The sequence below is a fragment of the Crocodylus siamensis genome, chromosome 5 (genome assembly GCF_052110815.1).
Source record: "Crocodylus siamensis isolate JL-2025a chromosome 5, ASM5211081v1, whole genome shotgun sequence".
In the NCBI taxonomy this organism is placed as follows: Eukaryota; Metazoa; Chordata; order Crocodylia; family Crocodylidae; genus Crocodylus; species Crocodylus siamensis.
The window spans coordinates 195,583,845-195,602,414 of record NC_143399.1 but is presented as its reverse complement, the minus strand read 5'-3'; the positions used below and the strand labels follow the sequence as shown (position 1 = coordinate 195,602,414).

Sequence of the window (18,570 nt, the reverse complement as noted above, 5' to 3'; positions counted from 1 at the left end):
ACCCATAGATGGGGCTAGCTGCAGCTGGGAGGCTGCAAACAGCTGCTACCTTCCCAGCCTCGACACGTGCCAAGGAAAATGGCCTTGCGTGCCATGTTGCCGACCCCTGGTATAGGTTATAGCAGTGTTGGTCTAAGGCCACTTGTCTCTCACCTACTGACCACCTCAATTTATATTTTAACTGATGGGTTTTCTTGCATACATACCGGCCTCTGGCTGCTTTACTACTCCATCCAGGAAGACCATCTGCAGATGCTTCCTCTGCCAGATGAAGGGTAATTGTACCCGAAAGCTTGCAAAGAAAAAAAAATTTCCAACTATTTGACTTGGTCTAATAAAAGATTTCGGAGTTACTCACCTTGTCCAAAGTTAGGCAAGTCACTTGACCACTTGCAGCATATCCATCTATAAAATCTGATCTAATACTTACTAGACTAGGACCACTGTGAGCTTAATAAACAAGGGCCTGATCCTGAAAAAAATCCCACCTTAATGATTACTGTAGATGCTGGAGATTTTTCAGCAGCTCAGAGGAAACTTTCCTACTATTACCCCCAGGAGAAATCAAAGTAAATACCAGAGTAGTAGTGATCCATCAGTGGAATGGTCTAGCTAGAGATGATCCTGCCTTGAGCATAGGGCTGGACTAGATGACTTCATGAGGTCCCTACTTTCCTATGATCTTGTAATCCTCCGGTAGAGTAACTCTTTTATACAGTTAGCTTTTTAATGACTCTGCTTTTATAGATGAAGGCACAAATAAGGACAGAGGAAAGAACCAAGAGGCGGCAGCGACAGGAGGACATAAATACTTTGAAAAACATGGGCTATTCAGAGCGAGCTGCTCAAAAGGCTCTTCATCAAGCAAGTGGAAATTTGGATAATGCTTTTCAGGTAAATGACCTCCAAAACTGGTCCAATGAACTTTATCCATACAAAGTGATAAAAATCAGCCTGGCAAGCCTGTGTGATTTTTCAGACTTTGTTATTTTTAGCTTCCTACAGGATTAAACTAGTACTCCCTAAACTGGTAAAAGGGCAACACTTTAGTATTTTATCATATATGCACAATCATTCTGGGCAATTTAACAATATTTATAAAATAAAAGAAGTACAAAAAAAGTCCAGAATCAGGAGGCTAGTTTCACTGTATCAAAAATTAATCCAAGATTAAAATATACAAACGACTCTTCCCCCTAACATACCAGACTTTATCCATCTTTCATTCCAAGTAAGCCCTGAAAATTAACAAATTCTTGTTGTTCAGGATCTAGCAGGGAATGAAAACCTCCAAGTTTCTTAGGAAAGGCTTCCAACCTGAGTATTTCTATTAGAGTATCCCATCAGGAGACGTTTCAAGTATGTGCGTTCCAAGCTATTTAAGATATTATAAATAACAGCCACCCACTTAAATGCTACCTAAAAATGAACGGACAGTTAACAGAGGGTCAGATTTTAAAATCATGAAGTGACAAGTTGGGCTAGCTTGTTTCCTCTCTGCTGATCCCACTAGTGCAGGGGTAGGCAAAGTGGAGTCCACAGGCTGGATAGGGCCCATGGCAGACTCCATTTTCCAGCAGCCCCTGTGGTGGCAGCTCCTGGCTGCCGCTGCCAGACCCAGCCCTGCTGCCTGGGGATCTCAGCCCATCCACCCCACATCCACTGCCGGGGCAGGACCCACACAGGAAGGGCATGTGGCCAGGTGGCTGGGATGGGGCTGTGACTGGGCGTGAGAATGGGTGGGTGGGGCTGGGGCAGAGCCATGATCTTCCTGTACATCCCTGCAACAAGCATGGGTTCTGCAGGCAGAGGTGTGCAGAGAGCAGATTGTGGCTCTGCCCCCACCCTATGATGTCACCACCACAAGATCCTGGACCCAGAGCAGCTCCCCACCTAACTGCATGCCCTGCTTGCACTGTTCCTGGCCAGTCTCCCTAGAAACCCTGGGACCAGCAGGACCATGACAGCTTGGGGCAGGGGCTACTTACAAGTGGAGTCTGGCTGTCTGCTGGATCTGCTGTTTTGCCCCCTGCACTAGTATGTCATTCTCCTTCTAACAGATGAATATTTGTATTTCCCATATTGACATAAAAGCTAAAACACATTTAGATATAGTTTCCTATAGATAAGTTAGAACAGCATATTAACTCTCACTCATGGCCACGGAGAGAAGACTGTCCAAGATGGATCTCAGAAGAGCAGCAAAAGGATTTTAGGACAGACCAGAATGATGCATCTGACTTCCTGAGGTTCCTTCTAGCACCACTTTTCTCTCATTCTACATGGAGAGACTAAAAATAAAGTATGAACACTAGAACTTAGCAAAATTACACCAAGTTTATTTGGCCAGTTGTCTACTAGTATTTTGAGTGTGTAGGCATCCAGGAGAGATGAATTACAACAATACAAGGAGGCTGTAATGGATCACATTAAGAGAAGAGAAATTCAGGTTCACAAATCAGCCCAAGTTTCCAACATTGAGCTCTTTTAGGCCTTTTCAGTCACCACCCTTAAAGCATCATCCACATCTCATGATACAGCATAAGTGTTTTAAGGCAGGACAGCAGCACAACTTGGTAGGAAATCTTGCTCTCTTTCTCCTCAGAGACGATTTGTGGCTCAAAAGAAGTGACAGAGAAACCAAATATATATACACCTACCACAGTGGTTCTCAGCCTTTTTAGGCTTGAGGCACTTTTTGGAAAACATTAGGTCTTAGTTTCCACTTTTCTTTTTTTAAACTATGAAAATAGAGCAATTATTCTGTTTCAAAGAACTCGGACTACAACAGGTCAGAGTTATTTAACCCTGTGGATTCCTGTTTGAAATTTCTAGATTTATCTTGTGAATCATGTTTGCATAATTAACAGTGCCAGTATTTTGCGGCATGCTGCGGTGCCCTTGAAACAATCTCAAGGCACCATAGAGTGCTGCAGCATCCTGTTTGAGGATCACTGATCTATCAAAATAGTAATGATCTCTCTTCTGGTATACACAATTACCTTTTTAATTGCTCTGCTTTTACAAAAAGGTGTGCTCTGACCTTTCAGCTTTTTAGTACACTTAATCTTTGGAAAGTCTAGAAGGAACCTTAGTTCATGAACTTAATAGAACTTTTCCCAGCCTCTAATTATAAATGTGTGTCTGCATGGAGGAATGACACAGCTGTATTACTTATGTACCCCTTTCTATTTAGATTCTTCTTAGTAATCCTGAGTTATTCTTGGAAAATGATAACAACAATCCTGTGACATTGAACCAGTTTCAGGTTCCTAAAGAAAGTATTGATCAGGTAAGTTTTACTTTAAGAAACCTGAGATTGTAGGCTTGATTTTGAAAAAGTAGACCATGTTAATACCAAAAATGCCATTTCATCACATTAGCCAGTTAAACAGCCATGTTAGATCTTTTGCAATGCTTTGCAGGTATTGTACTCCCCACTGATCTTTGTCACTTAAGGGAAAAGAAGCCATATGCAGTAAAGTTCTGGTGCATGCCTGTTGCTGGTTAAGGTGTTGGCATCTTGCCAGCATTGCATATTCAGAGGAAGATAAAATTCTGTTTTGTCATGATGTTTTGAACCAGGGATGAAAACAAGACTGCAAATACTGAACATAATATTTGTGGGGAGGAGCCAAAATACCTACCTTTCTCCCTGTTGTAACTGCCTTGCTTTGGTGCTATTCCGTAATAAGGGCAATATCAGCAGCAGAGGCATCTCCCCCAATTCATTGCAAAGATAGAGGAGAAAAGATAGACAGTGCTTCATAGAATTCATAAGTGAGGAAATAAACAGGCATGTTCAAATTGATAGGTTTCAGATTTCCTATTTAAATTAAATGCTTTATCTGCTTAGCCCAGTCATCCAAAAGCCCTGTTTTTGCTCTACATTCTCAGCCCTGAGCTCCCATGCAACAACTCTGCAGTTTTCAGGCCCCCAGCCCCATGTCAGAAACCTACTACAGGTTTCCTTAGTACTGCTGTCACACTTAACTGTAAAGGGATGGCTGGTCCTGAGGTATGTAGACATTCCTGTAGATGCCCATTACTGCTTGTGGTGCAGACCTATAGATCTTAGTTGTAAATCAGTCTCTCAGACTTACAGTTTAATTGTTTCTTGGCTAGTTGGTGTACATGGGTTTTGAGCGGGAACCAGCTGAGGAAGCTCTAAAAGTCTTTCAAGGCAACATTCAATTGGCTGCCCAAACACTAGCCCATAACGGAGGAGTTCTTCCTACTAAGTTGCAGCTGCCGTCAGAAGCAACCACTCCTTCAGAAGAATCAACTTCATCCAAAGAGTCTCCTACAGAGTCTGCAGGTAAGAATTGCTTCACATGAGAGACACTTAGAAAAAAAGTTGTTGGTCAGGCAACAATTGTTGTGCAATGATTACCTTAAATATCACAAGAATTGCTCAGTTTTCCAATATCATAGATATCTGCTGGATATGTGGCTGGGAGCAGGCTTTGAACTGCAGTAGTATAGTCAAAATAAGGATGAAAAACAGAACTTACCAGTTATGCGCACATAAGAGATGCAGTCTAGAGTTGCTGCTTGTAAAATAGCTGCTTAAAGGTTGTACCTGTTTGCCTGTGCCCGATTTAAGGGCTAACCCTCAGAAACACATGCTGGGAAGAGGCAAGTCTGTATTGCTGGGGTATTTGTAAGGAACAAAAAGTTGCTATTTGTGTTGCACCTGCTGTAATGCTAGTTCAAGGTGGTAACTTGTTATATGCAACAGCTTATGCATAGAAGCAGCTGTGTCTTTCTTTGACCCAGCAAAAGAGAATCTCCTCTCCTCACCTCTCCCTCTAGCTGCCAGTCTCTGTCCTTCACTATTTCATCCTCCCACACCAACCCTTTTAGATAGAACTACTCTCCCACATTTTTGAAGAAACTGCTTTTTCTTGAGACCTCTTTCCTGTTGTGCCTTCTGGAAACTCCCAGCTGAGGCTGAGTTGGGTAGTTTTTGGCTTATCTCTATTTGCTAACCTGCTTCCATAAGCAATCTCACACGCATCAATCTGTTCACATAGCTACCCAGGGTACAAACCTATTCTTAGCCCTGTCCCCATTTCTGTCCTTCTTTCCCCGCATGTCTTGTCTTAAAGTAGGTTCAATTCTTCAGTGCAAGGGCTATGTTTTGTTCTGTGTTTGTACAGTACCAAGCATTATGAGATCCCATGTCCTGAATAAAACTTTGGAAATTATTTCATGTGCAGTGGTCACTGAAGTATTTGAAAAATAGCAGATCCCAATTAAGATGTTCTCCTTGTCTATATATAGTCAGGAAACAAGACTAGAAATGTCACTAACTGCAAAGAAGAGGGAGTACCTGACATGGTCTCTTCATCCCTCTTCCCCATCAGAACAGTTGAGTTGATTAAAAACTAGCCTCTGATGATTATAATTATCCAATTAAGGACTTTAAGGACTTTTCTTTGGGTATGTCTCACCCCAAACAGCATCTGCTGCACTTCAAAGAACAGTGAGTAGCATATGTAAAACAGCAGAACTGGGAAATCAGCTTTGTGGGAATTAAGCTTTTTCAGATGAGAGAATTGGCAAAACTTCTGTGTTTTTATATGTAGGTACTTCTAGTTCATCAACAGATGAAGACATGGAAGTAGATGCAGTCAATGAAATTTTAGAGGATATTCCAGAACATGAAGAAGATTATCTGGATTTAACTCTGGAAGAGGAAGGATCTATCATTGCCAAATACTTATCTTACATCCAAATACCACAGCCATAGGACTCATTACCCGCAGTTCAGTTATAGATATGCTTTGGCAACATAACAGACATACATTTCGGATTCTTAAGTTTCAGATGTTAAATTCATCCTTGGCTTATTTTTGCCAAAGCCTTAAATACAATTAAATGAAAAGTGATCTTCTTTTAAATTATGGCTAATCTATAAAAATGCATTTTTTTCATTTGTTATAATATATTGTCAAAGAGCAGCATAATGGAAACATATTTTCAAAAAAAGTTTAATAGAAGCTTAATATATATTTCTATAGGTGTGCAATTAGTTCCTTTACTTTATACAGCAAAGAAATATTTTTCACCATTTTGCAACACCAGCTTTTAAAAAAACCCAATTTTGCGAATTGGAAACCAAGTGCATACCTTTTATAGAGCTGACCATTTCACCTTTTTCTCCTTAAAATACTGTTTCCCAAACATCATTTATAAATCAGTTCTGCTTGGATTTGATGCCTTTCCTTGTCATTCTTCATGTCAGACATTGCGTAAGCAACCAATAAAAATTTGTTCCATTGCTTATATTGGGATTTTTCTGTACCTTTTTTTAAAAACATAGTTGGAGGCAGTTGGTAGGGTCTTGGCCCCGTTTTGACTGGATTGACTCAAACACATTGAATAGTTACAGGGCACGAGAGAGGCACACATTTTTCAATTAATAAATCAAATTCACAATCACTCAAGTACTCAAGGTGGCACTGGGCTGTTCAGGGAGGAAGGCAGGTGAGTCCAATCTGCTCTTTCACTTAACAAATGTTTACTTTTGGTACTAAGCTAAGAAGGAACAGAGCATGGGGAAGGTCACCCCACTCCGTGGTTTGCTGCCAGCAATTCTCTGCAGAGCACTCTGATGCAGTTAGCCTCCGTCCTGAGCTTTGAAGGCCTCCAGACACAAATGTTAAAAGAAGGTCCATTTCTGGCAGGCATTTCTGTTTGGCAGTGAGAAAACTATGGGAAGATATTTTCAGTAACTTTATCCTCTCAGTAGAGGGAGCTCAAATCCTGTCTATTGGGTCCCTGGTTTGTCTGAATGGCACTGTTTTTAGGAAGAACATAATGGACCGGGGAGGGGGGGATCATGAGGGCAGTGGCTGGTGTCACTAGTATTCCTTTCTATTTAAGCCCAGATCATGTTGCTCCAAAACTCACCTTAGCAAACTATTTACACTCCATTCAGAGGCCTGCTTTTAACTGGAACAAACTGAATCCTTATACCCTGCAATTCCACTGGAAATCTCATTGGCTCTAGAGAAGGAACACAGCACCATCTTAAGGCAAGTAAGATGGAGATATCAGCAGGCCATAAGTGTGACAACCATCAAGTTGCAGAATAAGGGGTATCGATGTAGTTAATACGTCATTTCTAACAAACTTGGATCACCACATAGCAGGGCATCGTGCATGGACTTGATACTTTGATATCATTCTTCGTGCACAGCCAGAAAACAAACACTGCAAGAGTAAAATATATTTTCTTGCATATAACACACCCTGGAATAATGTAGGCACCTTGTTTCTGAAAGGCAGAATAAAGAAATCATTCCTTACAATAACTGAGTAGCAGCAGCAGCCAGAGTTGAGTCTGATCATTGTTCTGCACCCTGTGTCTACAGATTTTACTTCTGTTTTTGCCTAGTAAATGGCAGAAGCTGCTTTTTACTGTATTTCTCACATATAATCTGCACTACAATTTCCAGCAGCTGCTTTTTTGGAAAAGGTGCATATTGTGCATGAGAAAATACGGCACACTGGATTTGGCTCTCAAGAACACAGCTCACATCTCAAAAGTCACCCAGGTTCTGGCCAAAATGAAACCAGTATACAGAAAAGGTCAACCCAACCCTTAAGCTGGAAACAAGCAGATAACATATAATATCCTTGTTCTATACAGCCGCTCTGGGAGGACAAAGAAGAAGTTTGAACTTACAAGATTTCAGGGCTCAGCTCTGCGAGGTACCCAGCACCCTCAGTTCTTATTGAAGCCAATGGGAGCTGAGGGTTCTCATTATTTGAAAGGTTAATACCAATTTAGCATTAGATACAGAATGTAACATCCTTTCCTGAGAAAGGTACTGAGAAGTAGGAGATATGGTTTATCAGCTAAAGTAAAGCAGAATCAATAGAGTGGGAAAAACTAACCGGGCAGTTATGAGTGTGCATTGCAGTTTTGATTGAACTCGGTTCTTCTCCTGCTGCTTGTGCTTTCCTTAAGGATTAAAGCTTTGCTAATGCAACTGTAAAATAATGCTAATAATGCACTTTAAACCTGAATGCTTGTTATGTGGGAATTCAAAAATCGATTATTTTATGTCAGTTTGTTGTCAAGTGAACAACAATTCCTCCAATTATGTAACTAATCAAAACAAGCCCGTGTGGCAAATTGTGAATATCTATAATTAAAGTGAGCAGCAGAGCAAGAATACTGTCTGGAAAAAAATTGGGGGCGTCATTTCAGCTGCACATTTAAGGATATTTGAGTTGATGAGAAACAGGAAAGCAGCACTATTTAAGTGACTCATTCATCTACTTCTGATGAGAGTGATTTTCATCTTGGGCATGTACAGCTGTTATGGACCAGGCTGCATCTAGTCAAGGTAACGTGCAAGGAATTTAGGTTAAAACTTTGAGCATCGGTATAAGAACACCCTGATCTTCAGAAGAATCAACCCTCTCTGATCACAAGACATCTACCGTATCATCTTGCATACAATACTCACCTTTGCCAAAAAAAATCAGCCTCCCAAAACTGGGGCATGTGTATGAAGTGGGGAAGCAGTTTTTTCCCCCAGTAAAGAAGCAAGCCTTGAGACGCTGTGCTTGCCATGCAGCTACCCAGATGGCTGCCACTTGTCTCGCTCAGCTGAAGAGACAGCATCCTGTGTTAACCATAGGACTCATAGGAAATCATAGAAATTAAGGGCTGGGATGGACCTCGAAAGATCATCAAGTCCAACCCCGCTGCTCTGGGCAGGGATACTACTGAGATCAAATGATCCCAGCTATTGGCTGAGCACTGTAGCTTGTGCCTGAAGCAGCAAGTGAGGCACTGGTAGTATCTTGAGCTTTGTGATGTGGAAACAAGTTTATTTATAGGAATTTATAAAGCACTACTTATAGTACAGTACTAACAGCCTTGTTACTGCCCTTGCAAGGGTCTGGGACATAGAGCAAGTCCTCCTGAAAACAGAGGGTCCAAGAAATGTGGCATCCCAAAAGATGGTTTATCACGCCAGGAAGTTCTGCTGTTTGCTGCCTCATCAGACTGTCTCCTGGAAAACTACACTTCTTGGACACTATGTTCCCAGGAGGACTTATTTTATGTCAGATTTCAGCCATGACTCTGGGCGGGGGGAAACCCCAAAACTTCATTTCCCCCCCAAATATTCTTCCTTCCAGAAACAACGTGTGTTCAGAGGTGTTGCATACAAGAAAATATGGTACTAATTATTCAGCTGATCTCCCAGTATTCAACACTGAGCTTACAGGCCATAATTGGATAAAAACTAACTGTTCCTTCAACAGGAGAGAACCACTGTGGTGTAAGTACTTCCTACAGGACCAGTTGGTAGCTCTTTGATGCCAAGACAGAGATTTACAGTGGAAGAAGTGTTGGTCTTACCTTTCCAAGCAGGAATTTAACATACAAACTCCTGTCCCAGCCAACAGAGTTACAGTATTTCCATCCACTGGAGGTAAAGAATTACAGATAGGAGTCAGCAAAGCCTTTCACAGCAGGACCAAGTATAACAAGGTCTCCAAGATATGCCGGGTCTCATTGCACAATGATGGACTTTCCCTATTCTGTAGCTAAGCACAAGGGCTTTGGCAGCCTGCTCAAATATATTTGACTACAGCAGCCATTAAATTGCATAATCATGTACTTTCTCTTCTTCCAGATCCATAGTACAGATCCTCTTCTGGAGGAATAATTGATAACAGTAACAGGCTGTTGTCTTTCCTGTGAATTAGCCGTTCTGACACTGGTTGTGGCAGTGTTTATTCAACCTTTGCTAGACAGCAGGTGGTGGTTCTTGCTGGATGGGGGGTGGTTACAGGTGGGAGGCAAGTACATGTAGTTACACAGCTACTTTGCTTTTAATGTAATTCCGATCTGTCATCAGTTCTGATTACCAGCTTTTCAGAAGTTGTTACCTTAGCTGGACAAAGGGAAGAAATATTCCCTGCCTTGTAGGAAGTAAAATGATGCCTTACTCAGTAATATGCAATTTGAAGTACAGAGAAACATTCAGGCAGAGCAGCAGTGAGTGGGAGGAGTGAAGCCTTAATGTCCTGGCTCCCCGCACAGCAAACCTTTCCTCTAGGCTGTGTTGCACATTAGTTGCTCAAATCCCTCCCCTCTCAGCTGATTGAAGAATCTGGATTTTGGCAGCCAAAGTGCTATAGGAAGCAGGATATCTCCTGAGATTGACTCAAGTCCAGCCCATCTGAGGAGGGAAACGGTCTCAACATTTACATTCATGTGTTTCCTCTTCCTGCCCCCATCCTTTTCTGACTGCTACTTGCCGCAAACCTGAGAAGTAAGGAATCGCCAACTAAAGATTCGGTTATCTGTAGATGCCACGTGTTTATTACTCAATCATAAAAAAGTATTACAGCATTTTAATCTTGCCACAGGACGGAATAAATAAAGCCACAAAAATAAAACACACACGGCTAACTAGTCATTTCACTGATTCTACAGAGTGTGTTATATCTCCAACAATAAGGACACTTGTATATTCATGGCTCAGTGGTTATCAGGAAGGACAAATCTGGAAAAGCCTGAGAGAAGCACCCCTAGGTAAGTGCTTAGCCAAGCCTAAAGACACTACTGGTCCTAGGATACTGCCCAGGGGTATCCACGTAGGAACAACTTATCACAGCGTAGAAAAGAGCAGGGCTTCAGCTTCAGCTACTCTGCAGTAACTGCTCACAAGCAAGTGCTTACCCTGTGGTGTGTGGAAGCAAAGCCCCTGCAGTTTTTGTCTTGGATGAAAGGGGGGATGAAAGTTACCATGGTTTAACTTCCCTTTATCACGGTGTAAGAACATGGTGCATGTGGATGCCTACTGCAACTCAGCTGATGTGCAATAAATCCCTGCCCGGTTTTGCTCCATGGTAAATTACTCATATGCCTGCACCCTGATTCCCATTCCTGCAGCCTGAGTCCTGGCACATGCAGCACTTCTGAGAGATGTGAGGGCTTTGGAAGGAGATAGTGACCCAGGCCTAACAGAAGAAACGGATATGGTCCCATGCACACGTGCTGGTGGGCTGCATTTGCTCAAATCCCCACTATTTCACACTGGGAACAAAGTCTTGCCATAAAACCTCTCTTTCCACCTCCCACAAAGCAGGGACAAGGCCCCCCATGGAAGCCAATGTTGTTCTGCATCCCTCCAGAGCTGTGTGGAGGTGGGGAGATGCTAGTAGCACACCACTCCTCCTAGCACGGCAGACAGTGGAGGCCCCTGCTGCTGCCCTGTGAAGGGTGTTGGGATGCTTAAAAGTAACGGCCCAGTTGAATCTCTTGGCTTACTGGGAACAGGGTAATTTGCCATGTTTCTGAAGATGTTCAGGTCTGATTCAAAATTAGGCCTTAGATGCCAGTTAGTGGCTGGCTGGCTGCTTTTTAAAAGCCCCCTTCTCAGTTCTTCAAGTTAAAGCCCCTGAGAGGGATGAATGCTGCTCTGGGCCTCAGCCACGCTATCTTTGCTTGAGTCACAGCAGGATGAATCCCAAAGCTAGCTGAGAAAATTAAATTCAGAGCTGTCTGCAAGGCAGCTTTCACTTAGACGTTCGGCTGAGCAGTGGCGCAGGAGAACAAGCAGCCGAGACAGGAGGAGAAAATCTATCTGCTCACTGCCTTGCAGCATCTCTCTTAACATGTAGCAATGTCAGGCTGCAGTGGGGTGGAACTGGAATTGAAAGCAGGCAAATACAAGTCATAATCACACTCAAAATATGGGGGAAGATGGATAACCTGGGCCCTGCTCAGCAATGGCTCCCAACCCCAGTGCTGTCCCAGGGCCGGCCAGTCATTCAGGCTGTTTTAGTTTGCGCTGAGATACAGAGAGGTGCTGCGAGTCATCAGTAAGAGGCAGCCTGAGCAGAGTCTGCTTCACAGTCACAAAAGCTGAGCTCCTGCCAGACCACAGCAGGCGAGTTCATCTCCCACCCCCACCCCCTTTCCAAGGTCTGGCTCATCTGCACCCAGTGGCATAGGAAGGAAATATGTCAGCTTTGGTCATGGCCAGACAGGCAGTCACACCAGCTCAATGGCCTCGCACTCTCCATTCTCCTGCTGCACCATGCAGCCAACTTTGTTGTTGAAGAGGCGTGACAGACTGCCCTTCTGGGAACTCCTGACCTGGACAGACCTCTCCTTCTTCAGCCGCCTCTTGTTCCGCTTGCAGATTCCTCGTATGTCCCAGATCCTTAGCGTGCCATCGTGGGAAGCTGTGTATAATAACTCATTGTGAATCTGGAACAATAGGTCACACTTAATCCCCAACTGGACATCTCAGCAGCACCACAACAACAACACAGCAGCTTGGGATCAAATAGCAGAGTTAGTCCTTCACAGTAAAGCCCGATTCCCCACTGTCTGGCTCCTTCTGTCACCATTCACACCAGCTCACAAACCAGTGTGCTCCAGATCAGGGTGCTCCACTTACTCATGCTTCTGCACCCACCGTGCACAGCAGTACGTGAGCAATGCTGTCGTTTCTATGATACTCGGTGCTGGGCAGTGCAGAACTGGGCTGTCACATTTCAATGGCGCTCTAGCAGAGCTCCAAGCCTGCCTTGGAAAATGAAGGGTAGCTTGTCATTGATGACCTGAATGTTTTGGTGCCTCCAAGACTACAGGACTTTCCTCCTCTCCCCTTGCAATCAGCAAGCTGTACAACTTCCCTTATAAAAATCTCTCTCTTTGAAAACTTGTATAACTTGGCCTGCAATTCTCCTAAAAGTACAGCGTGGGTTTTGTAACGAGCCACTTCTTTCCCCTCTGAACATTTCACCAGTGAAAGCCTTAATTAGCAAAACCTCTATCATTCCTCCCTTTCTCTCTCCATCTTGCCCTCCTTAGGCCATGCGTGTCTATCCCAGTCCTTACATTTCTTTCACATCGGCATTAAGAGATACAAACACAAAGCCTATGATTTATATGTCTTCAGGGAAAAATCTATCGCAGAGCTGTGTCCTGCATACAGTACAACCAGCGTGTTATAAGCGCGAGTGTACAAAGCGATGAACAGGGCTGGGAACACAAGGGATCTCAGTCCCTGTATCTTGAAAGTCTACTGTAAAGTTACCAGCTTACTCCTTGCAGCAGCTAGCAAGAACATGGATAAGCGCCCCGCTGCATGCTACAGATTACACGAGCCCATCACTCCCCAGTGGCTTCCATCACAACCACATCATTCTTACCTTGCAGGCTTGCAACTGGGGGACAAGGGATCTGGGGTATTATCACCAACCTAGGACTGTTGCTTCACTGTCCAAGATCATCACCTGGCATACTAGTAAGTGCACACTGCCAAAGGGTTTGCATAATCAAGGTCTTTTCAGAGTCTGGTTTCCTGAGCTATGGACAATGTGCTACCACTAAGGCTAAGGAGAAGCACAAAAGCAAATCTCCACACATTGGTGTTGTAAGCAGGACTCTGCCTTACTGTGGCTGCCGGACAGGTAGGACACTTCTCCATATCCCTTAGTAGTCCACGGATGTTGCTGTCAGGTGTAACTAGCTACATCTGTTCCCAAGTAATATAGGGAGAAGCTTCCACTGCAATTTATTGATCCAAATGTTGCATTTCCCCTCCAACACACACAAGCATACAGAAAAGTCCCCATCTCACCTGAATGCAGTTTATGATGAACTTGTGTCCTCGGAAGATCTTCTGCAGGACACCCGTCTTGGAATTGAAAGCGCGGGCACAGGCATCGCCACTTCCTGTAAACACTGTAACAGAGACAGGCAGCGAGGCCATTTTAGGACAAAGAGGTAGATAGCTGTTGTAGTCTGAAGTCAGGTCTAAGGTAGAGTAGATTTCCACCATATGGACTGACTAAATCGAAGGTAGATAAGCTTTTGTAGGCAGCAGCTTACTTCTCCAGATGCTAAGAAGGGGCTGCCATTTTAGGCTAGTCATTTCTGTGCAATCAGAAAAGGTCAGTTCAGAACAGATTTAAGTACACACCTGAAAAACAGCTGGAGGAGAAAGACGGGATGGATTCTCCCCTTCCTAACAACAGATGTTTCTACCAGTGTAACGTCACTATTTCTTATTTATAACCATGTACATGAGAGGAAAATCAAGTCTTACTGAAACTATTGAACACACTTGTCTCTGGAAGTGGGAACAGAGGAAGTTACAGGACACAAAACGGTGTCCTAAAATCCTGTAGGAGAGGAGGCCAGAAAAGCCTGCCCATCTTCCATCCAGCTGGTAAATTTACCCTAAGGCATACTCCACCCCGAATCATACCCTCCATGAAACAGAAGTAGGAGCAGGTTGATCAGTGGTTGGATGGGATATCAGCTGGACAAACTTATACTAGTCAACCATCGTAAGCCACTCAAGCAGGTACAGTATTACAGAACCAGATACAAGGCTTTTTTCTAGGAAATGGAAATCATATTGCTTTATTTGCTACCGTTAACTGAACTCCCAAATACCCACTTAACAAAAAAAAAAAAAACAAAAAACAGTAGTAACTCAGTTAAAAAAAAATTGCTTTCAGTTTATAACTTTCATTATATTTTAATTCTCTCTCTCAGAATTCGGCTTTGCCAAATATTCCTCTATCATTCAGGATTTATAATGCTTCGTTGAACTACTGAACCATTGAGCTTCAAAAGGGGCACTCTTGGCCTGAACTTCATTTGACATTTCGATTCTGTAGAAATAAATCTGTACTCCACCTACCTGCAAAACCAACAGGAAAAGCAACAAAAATGTTTTGCTTAAACTCCTAGGGAAGCAACTGTTCTTAAACTTGATGCTGAAGCCTTTGACATGTAGGAGAGCGAGAACTAACTTAATTTTCACTGCCCACGCTCAGAAACGTCAGAGACAATCAAGCAGCATAAACACTGAAAGATAAACTACACTGAAGAGCTTGTCTTTATAATCTACAGTGTTATTAGTTTTAAAAGTAGAGTGAGGAAGGCAGTTCAGTACTTATGACACTGCAAAGACATTTAAGAGCCCTGGACTCAGCTCTGTCATGGATTACTCTATGTGATCTTGGGCAGCTGTAAAAGAAACCATCCCTTTTTCCCCCTCTATGGTCTCCGACTTGTCTATTACAGCTGTAAACTCTTTGGGGCAGTGTGTGTCTGATTAAAAAGATTAAAAGTTGATTTGGTAATAGTTGAACAATGTCTAGCGTTCTTCCATGTCCACTTGCATTCTGCTTCCCAAAACAGGACACTTCAGCACTCCCAGTTTGACACCTTTTGGCTTTTAATAACCTTGTGAACACCTTAGTCACACTAACGAGATGTTCCTCCCAAGCTGGCTAAATGTAGCAATGTCATTTGCACAGTCACAGGAAGAGTGTGGAGTGCTACCAAAACAGAGAAGGGGTGAAAGGAGAGAGTGCCAAGTGTGCAAAAACCTTGTGACGCTTGGGTAGCATCACAGGATGGGCGTCTGAGTTTGCACTCTGTTCCAAGGGCTTCAAATAAGGCAGTTGCTGACCAATTTACTTTCTGGGTTAAAGAGAAAGAGCAGTTTTCAGACTGGAGTCTCTCTCATGGTCTCATTAAGGTGAGTTTTGCCCTCTCCACCTCCCAGTGAAGATACCATAGACCAGTAGTGTATCTAGGCCAGTATAATGCCTCCAGGCTTGATTACATTGAGCTTAGTTACATTGAATACGTCCAAAAAAGTGTCAGCCCTGATTTATGAAGTCAGTTTTGCTGGCTGAAGGCTGATCATAATCACTCAGTCAGTGTGTGTCAAGCATCCTGGTAGCTAATCATTGTTTGACCATTATCGGCACATGCTGAGTTCAAATAATTCTTTCCAATGTGCAGTATCTTGCATTTGCCACCAGCAGATTTCTCTGCCATCCACACTTCCTTAAGCAACTCTTTTCATTAACATAATGGAGTTTTAAAAAACCCCAAAACATTGTTTTATCCAGTGCAGGGTTGTGCAACTGGTGGCCCCCATGGACTTAGCATGCTACCAAGTTGACACTCCCCACACCCAGTGGCTCCTGCCCTGGGGGCCAGGAGGGGGCTGGAGTGCCTGAAGAAGTAAAGAAGGGAGCTGGGCTGCCCGTCCTGCAAGCACGTGGTGCATGCTTGTGGAGGAGGAGGGGCAGGTGCTGCACACATGGCTGAGGCTGCCCATGCTGCGGGGCAGGGGGAGCTGCCCACATGGTGCACATGGTTGGAAGAAGGGAGTGGGGCTGGTTGCCTTGTGCATGTCATGGGAGGGGCGGCACAAGGAAGGGGCTGGATAGCCTGCACTGCAGACAGCCAGGAGAATGGGGAGCCAGGATACCCAGGCTGTGCAAGCGGCAGGGTAGTGCTGGACAGTTCACGGCCGGGGAGGTGCCTACCTGCCCACACAGCATGTGGCCTGAGATCTGTAGCCCCTATAGCCTGGGTCTGTGACCCCCGGCTGCCCAGAAGTTGGACAGCCCTGAACTAGTATTTAGTCAAGGTCATCTTTACTTCTTTCCCCAAACTGGAGGAAGGGCATCACGTGCCAGAAAGCTTGTTTAACATCTCTCCCAACTATTCCAGTGGTCTAATAAAAGGTATTACCAAAAAGAAAAAGAAAGACATAAAAAAAAGAAAACAAACTCTAACTTGCTCCTGTCCAAGAAGACAATCCAATTGGCTGAGCATGATTTATTCTGAATAAATCCAGGTTGTCTGCTAGTAATCCCCACTTCTTCCTCCAGATGTTGATTGTTCTATAATTTGCTGCAATAGTCAGGCTGAATGGTGTGTTATTTCTCCATCTTCCTTCTCCCCCCCCTTCCCTTCCTTTTTTTTTTTTTAAAGAAAAGGAGAGATGGGCATGATGGTATCTCTTCTCCTGGCTCTGGGACATCACTTTGTCATCCATGACTTGGCATGTGCGGCTCTGAGACATTTTTCAGCTACTTCTTTCTGCACCTGGCATCACTTTCTTCAGGTCCTGTTGACTTCAACTCATTAGTATTTGTCAAAAATTCTCTGAAGGACTTATAATTAAGTGCAGTCCTTCCCCGTCTTCCCTCATATTCATTTCACTTCTTGTCTGGACAGTTTGTTTTGTTGGCATTGAGCTGTTCTGCCTTCTTTGTACTTTCCATTACTAGTTTACCATCTCTGTAGAGCAGAGGACCCACAGTTTCCCTGCCCTTTCCTTTCCCTCTGACATCTACAGTGCTACAGTTCTTTTCCCTCTACACTTCTGAATATCAGCATTTTCTGCAGTCATAATTTGCTGCCAAGCACTGAAGTAGAAGGAAAAGTAAGTGAAAATTTCACAAGCTCTTGCATCTCATAAATATGGTGTTATTAACCTTTGCTCACAGGTAAGCATCCATACATAGAAGGGAAAGTAAAATTGGAGGGGGAGGAGGGATTGAGGAACTAATGGAAAAGCAACTTACAGATCCCAGCATGGTATTTCAAAGTGCTAACGCTGTGTTTGTGAGCCTTGTATGTTTGGATTCGCTCCCCAGTGTCTACTAACCAGCACTTCACTGTCCGGTCCGCACTCCCCGAATACAAGTGCCGATTCACTAGCTGAGGAGGGAAAAAAAGGAAAGCATCAGCAATATCCTCCTTGGGCAAGTTCACTAGAGAACTGCACCAAAGCAATTCATCTTCATCAATGACCTGAAAGATGGGACGGGGTGCACCCTCAGCAAGTTTGCAGGTTGGAGCGGGGAGGGAGCAGGAGGAGTAGATACACTGGAGGGTAGGGCTAGGAATCAGAGAGACCTCAACAAACTGGAGGATTGGACCAATTGAAGTCTCATGAAGTTCAACAAGGACAAGTGCAAAGTCCTGCACTTAGGACAGAACAATCCCATGCACCAGTACAGGCTGGGGCTGACTGGCTGGGCAGCAGCTCTGACAAAAAGGACCTGGGGGTTACAGCGCACAATAAATAAGCTGGATATGAGCCACCAGTGTGCCCTTGTAAAGAAGGCTAACGGCATACTGGGCTGCACTGGTAGGAGTGCTGTCAGCAGATCGAGGGAAGTGATTATTCCCCTCTATTCTGCACTGGTGAGGCCACGTGGAGTACTGTGTCCAGTTTGGGTCCCCCACTACAGCAAGGATGTGGACAAATTGGAGAGTCCAATGGAGGGCAACAAAAATGGGGAGAGGACTGGGGGACACAACTGATGAGGAGAGGCTGAGGGAGCTGGGCTTATTTAGTCCAGAAAGGAGGAGACAGAGGGGATTTAATAGCAGCCTTCAGCTACCTGAAATGGGGTTCAAAAGACGATGGAGCTGGGCTGTTCTCAGCGGTGACAGATGACACAACAAGGAGCAATGGGCTCAAGCTGCAGCGAGGGAAGTTTAGGTTGGATATTACAATAGGGGCAGGCAAAGTCCGGCCCTCAAGCCAGATTGGGCCCACGGCAGACTCCATTCCCCAGCAGCTCTTGCCCATGTCACTTGGAGCCAGTTTCCGTGGAGCCCCCAGAAACAGCAGGGATGTGGCAGTATGGGGCCGGGGTTTCCACGGAGACCAGCCCCAGCAGCACTGGCAGGGCACGCAGCTGGGTGGGGAGCTGCTCTGGGGCTGGGATCTTGCCGTGGTGACA

The 18,570-nt window shown here is 44.2% G+C and overlaps 2 protein-coding genes across 12 annotated transcripts in view; one reads left to right on the top strand and one right to left on the bottom strand.

Moving 5' to 3' along the window:
- Positions 1 to 6,291, top strand: part of NUB1 (negative regulator of ubiquitin like proteins 1) — a 28,954-nt gene extending 22,663 nt beyond the window's left edge. For 8 of the 9 annotated variants that reach the window (XM_090047752.1, XM_090047753.1, XM_090047754.1 and 5 more), the window contains 4 exons: positions 748 to 894; positions 3,197 to 3,292; positions 4,126 to 4,318; positions 5,592 to 6,291. In XM_090047752.1, coding sequence (XP_089903878.1) covers positions 748 to 894; positions 3,197 to 3,292; positions 4,126 to 4,318; positions 5,592 to 5,755 — 600 coding nt within the window. In that variant the 3' untranslated portion in view covers positions 5,756 to 6,291. Of the gene's footprint in view, positions 1 to 747; positions 895 to 3,196; positions 3,293 to 4,125; positions 4,319 to 5,369; positions 5,510 to 5,591 lie in introns of those variants that run through there. The other variant, XM_090047755.1, reaches the window with a different exon arrangement.
- A 4,038-nt stretch (positions 6,292 to 10,329) lies between these two features.
- Positions 10,330 to 18,570, bottom strand: part of WDR86 (WD repeat domain 86) — a 29,347-nt gene continuing 21,106 nt past the window's right edge. Inside the window, exons 5-7 of one of the 3 annotated variants that reach the window (XM_090047744.1) lie at positions 17,401 to 17,536; positions 13,635 to 13,738; positions 10,330 to 12,253 (exon numbers count right to left, since the gene is read on the bottom strand). In XM_090047744.1, coding sequence (XP_089903870.1) covers positions 12,035 to 12,253; positions 13,635 to 13,738; positions 17,401 to 17,536 — 459 coding nt within the window. In that variant the 3' untranslated portion in view covers positions 10,330 to 12,034. The other 2 variants (XM_090047746.1, XM_090047745.1) reach the window with 2 other exon arrangements.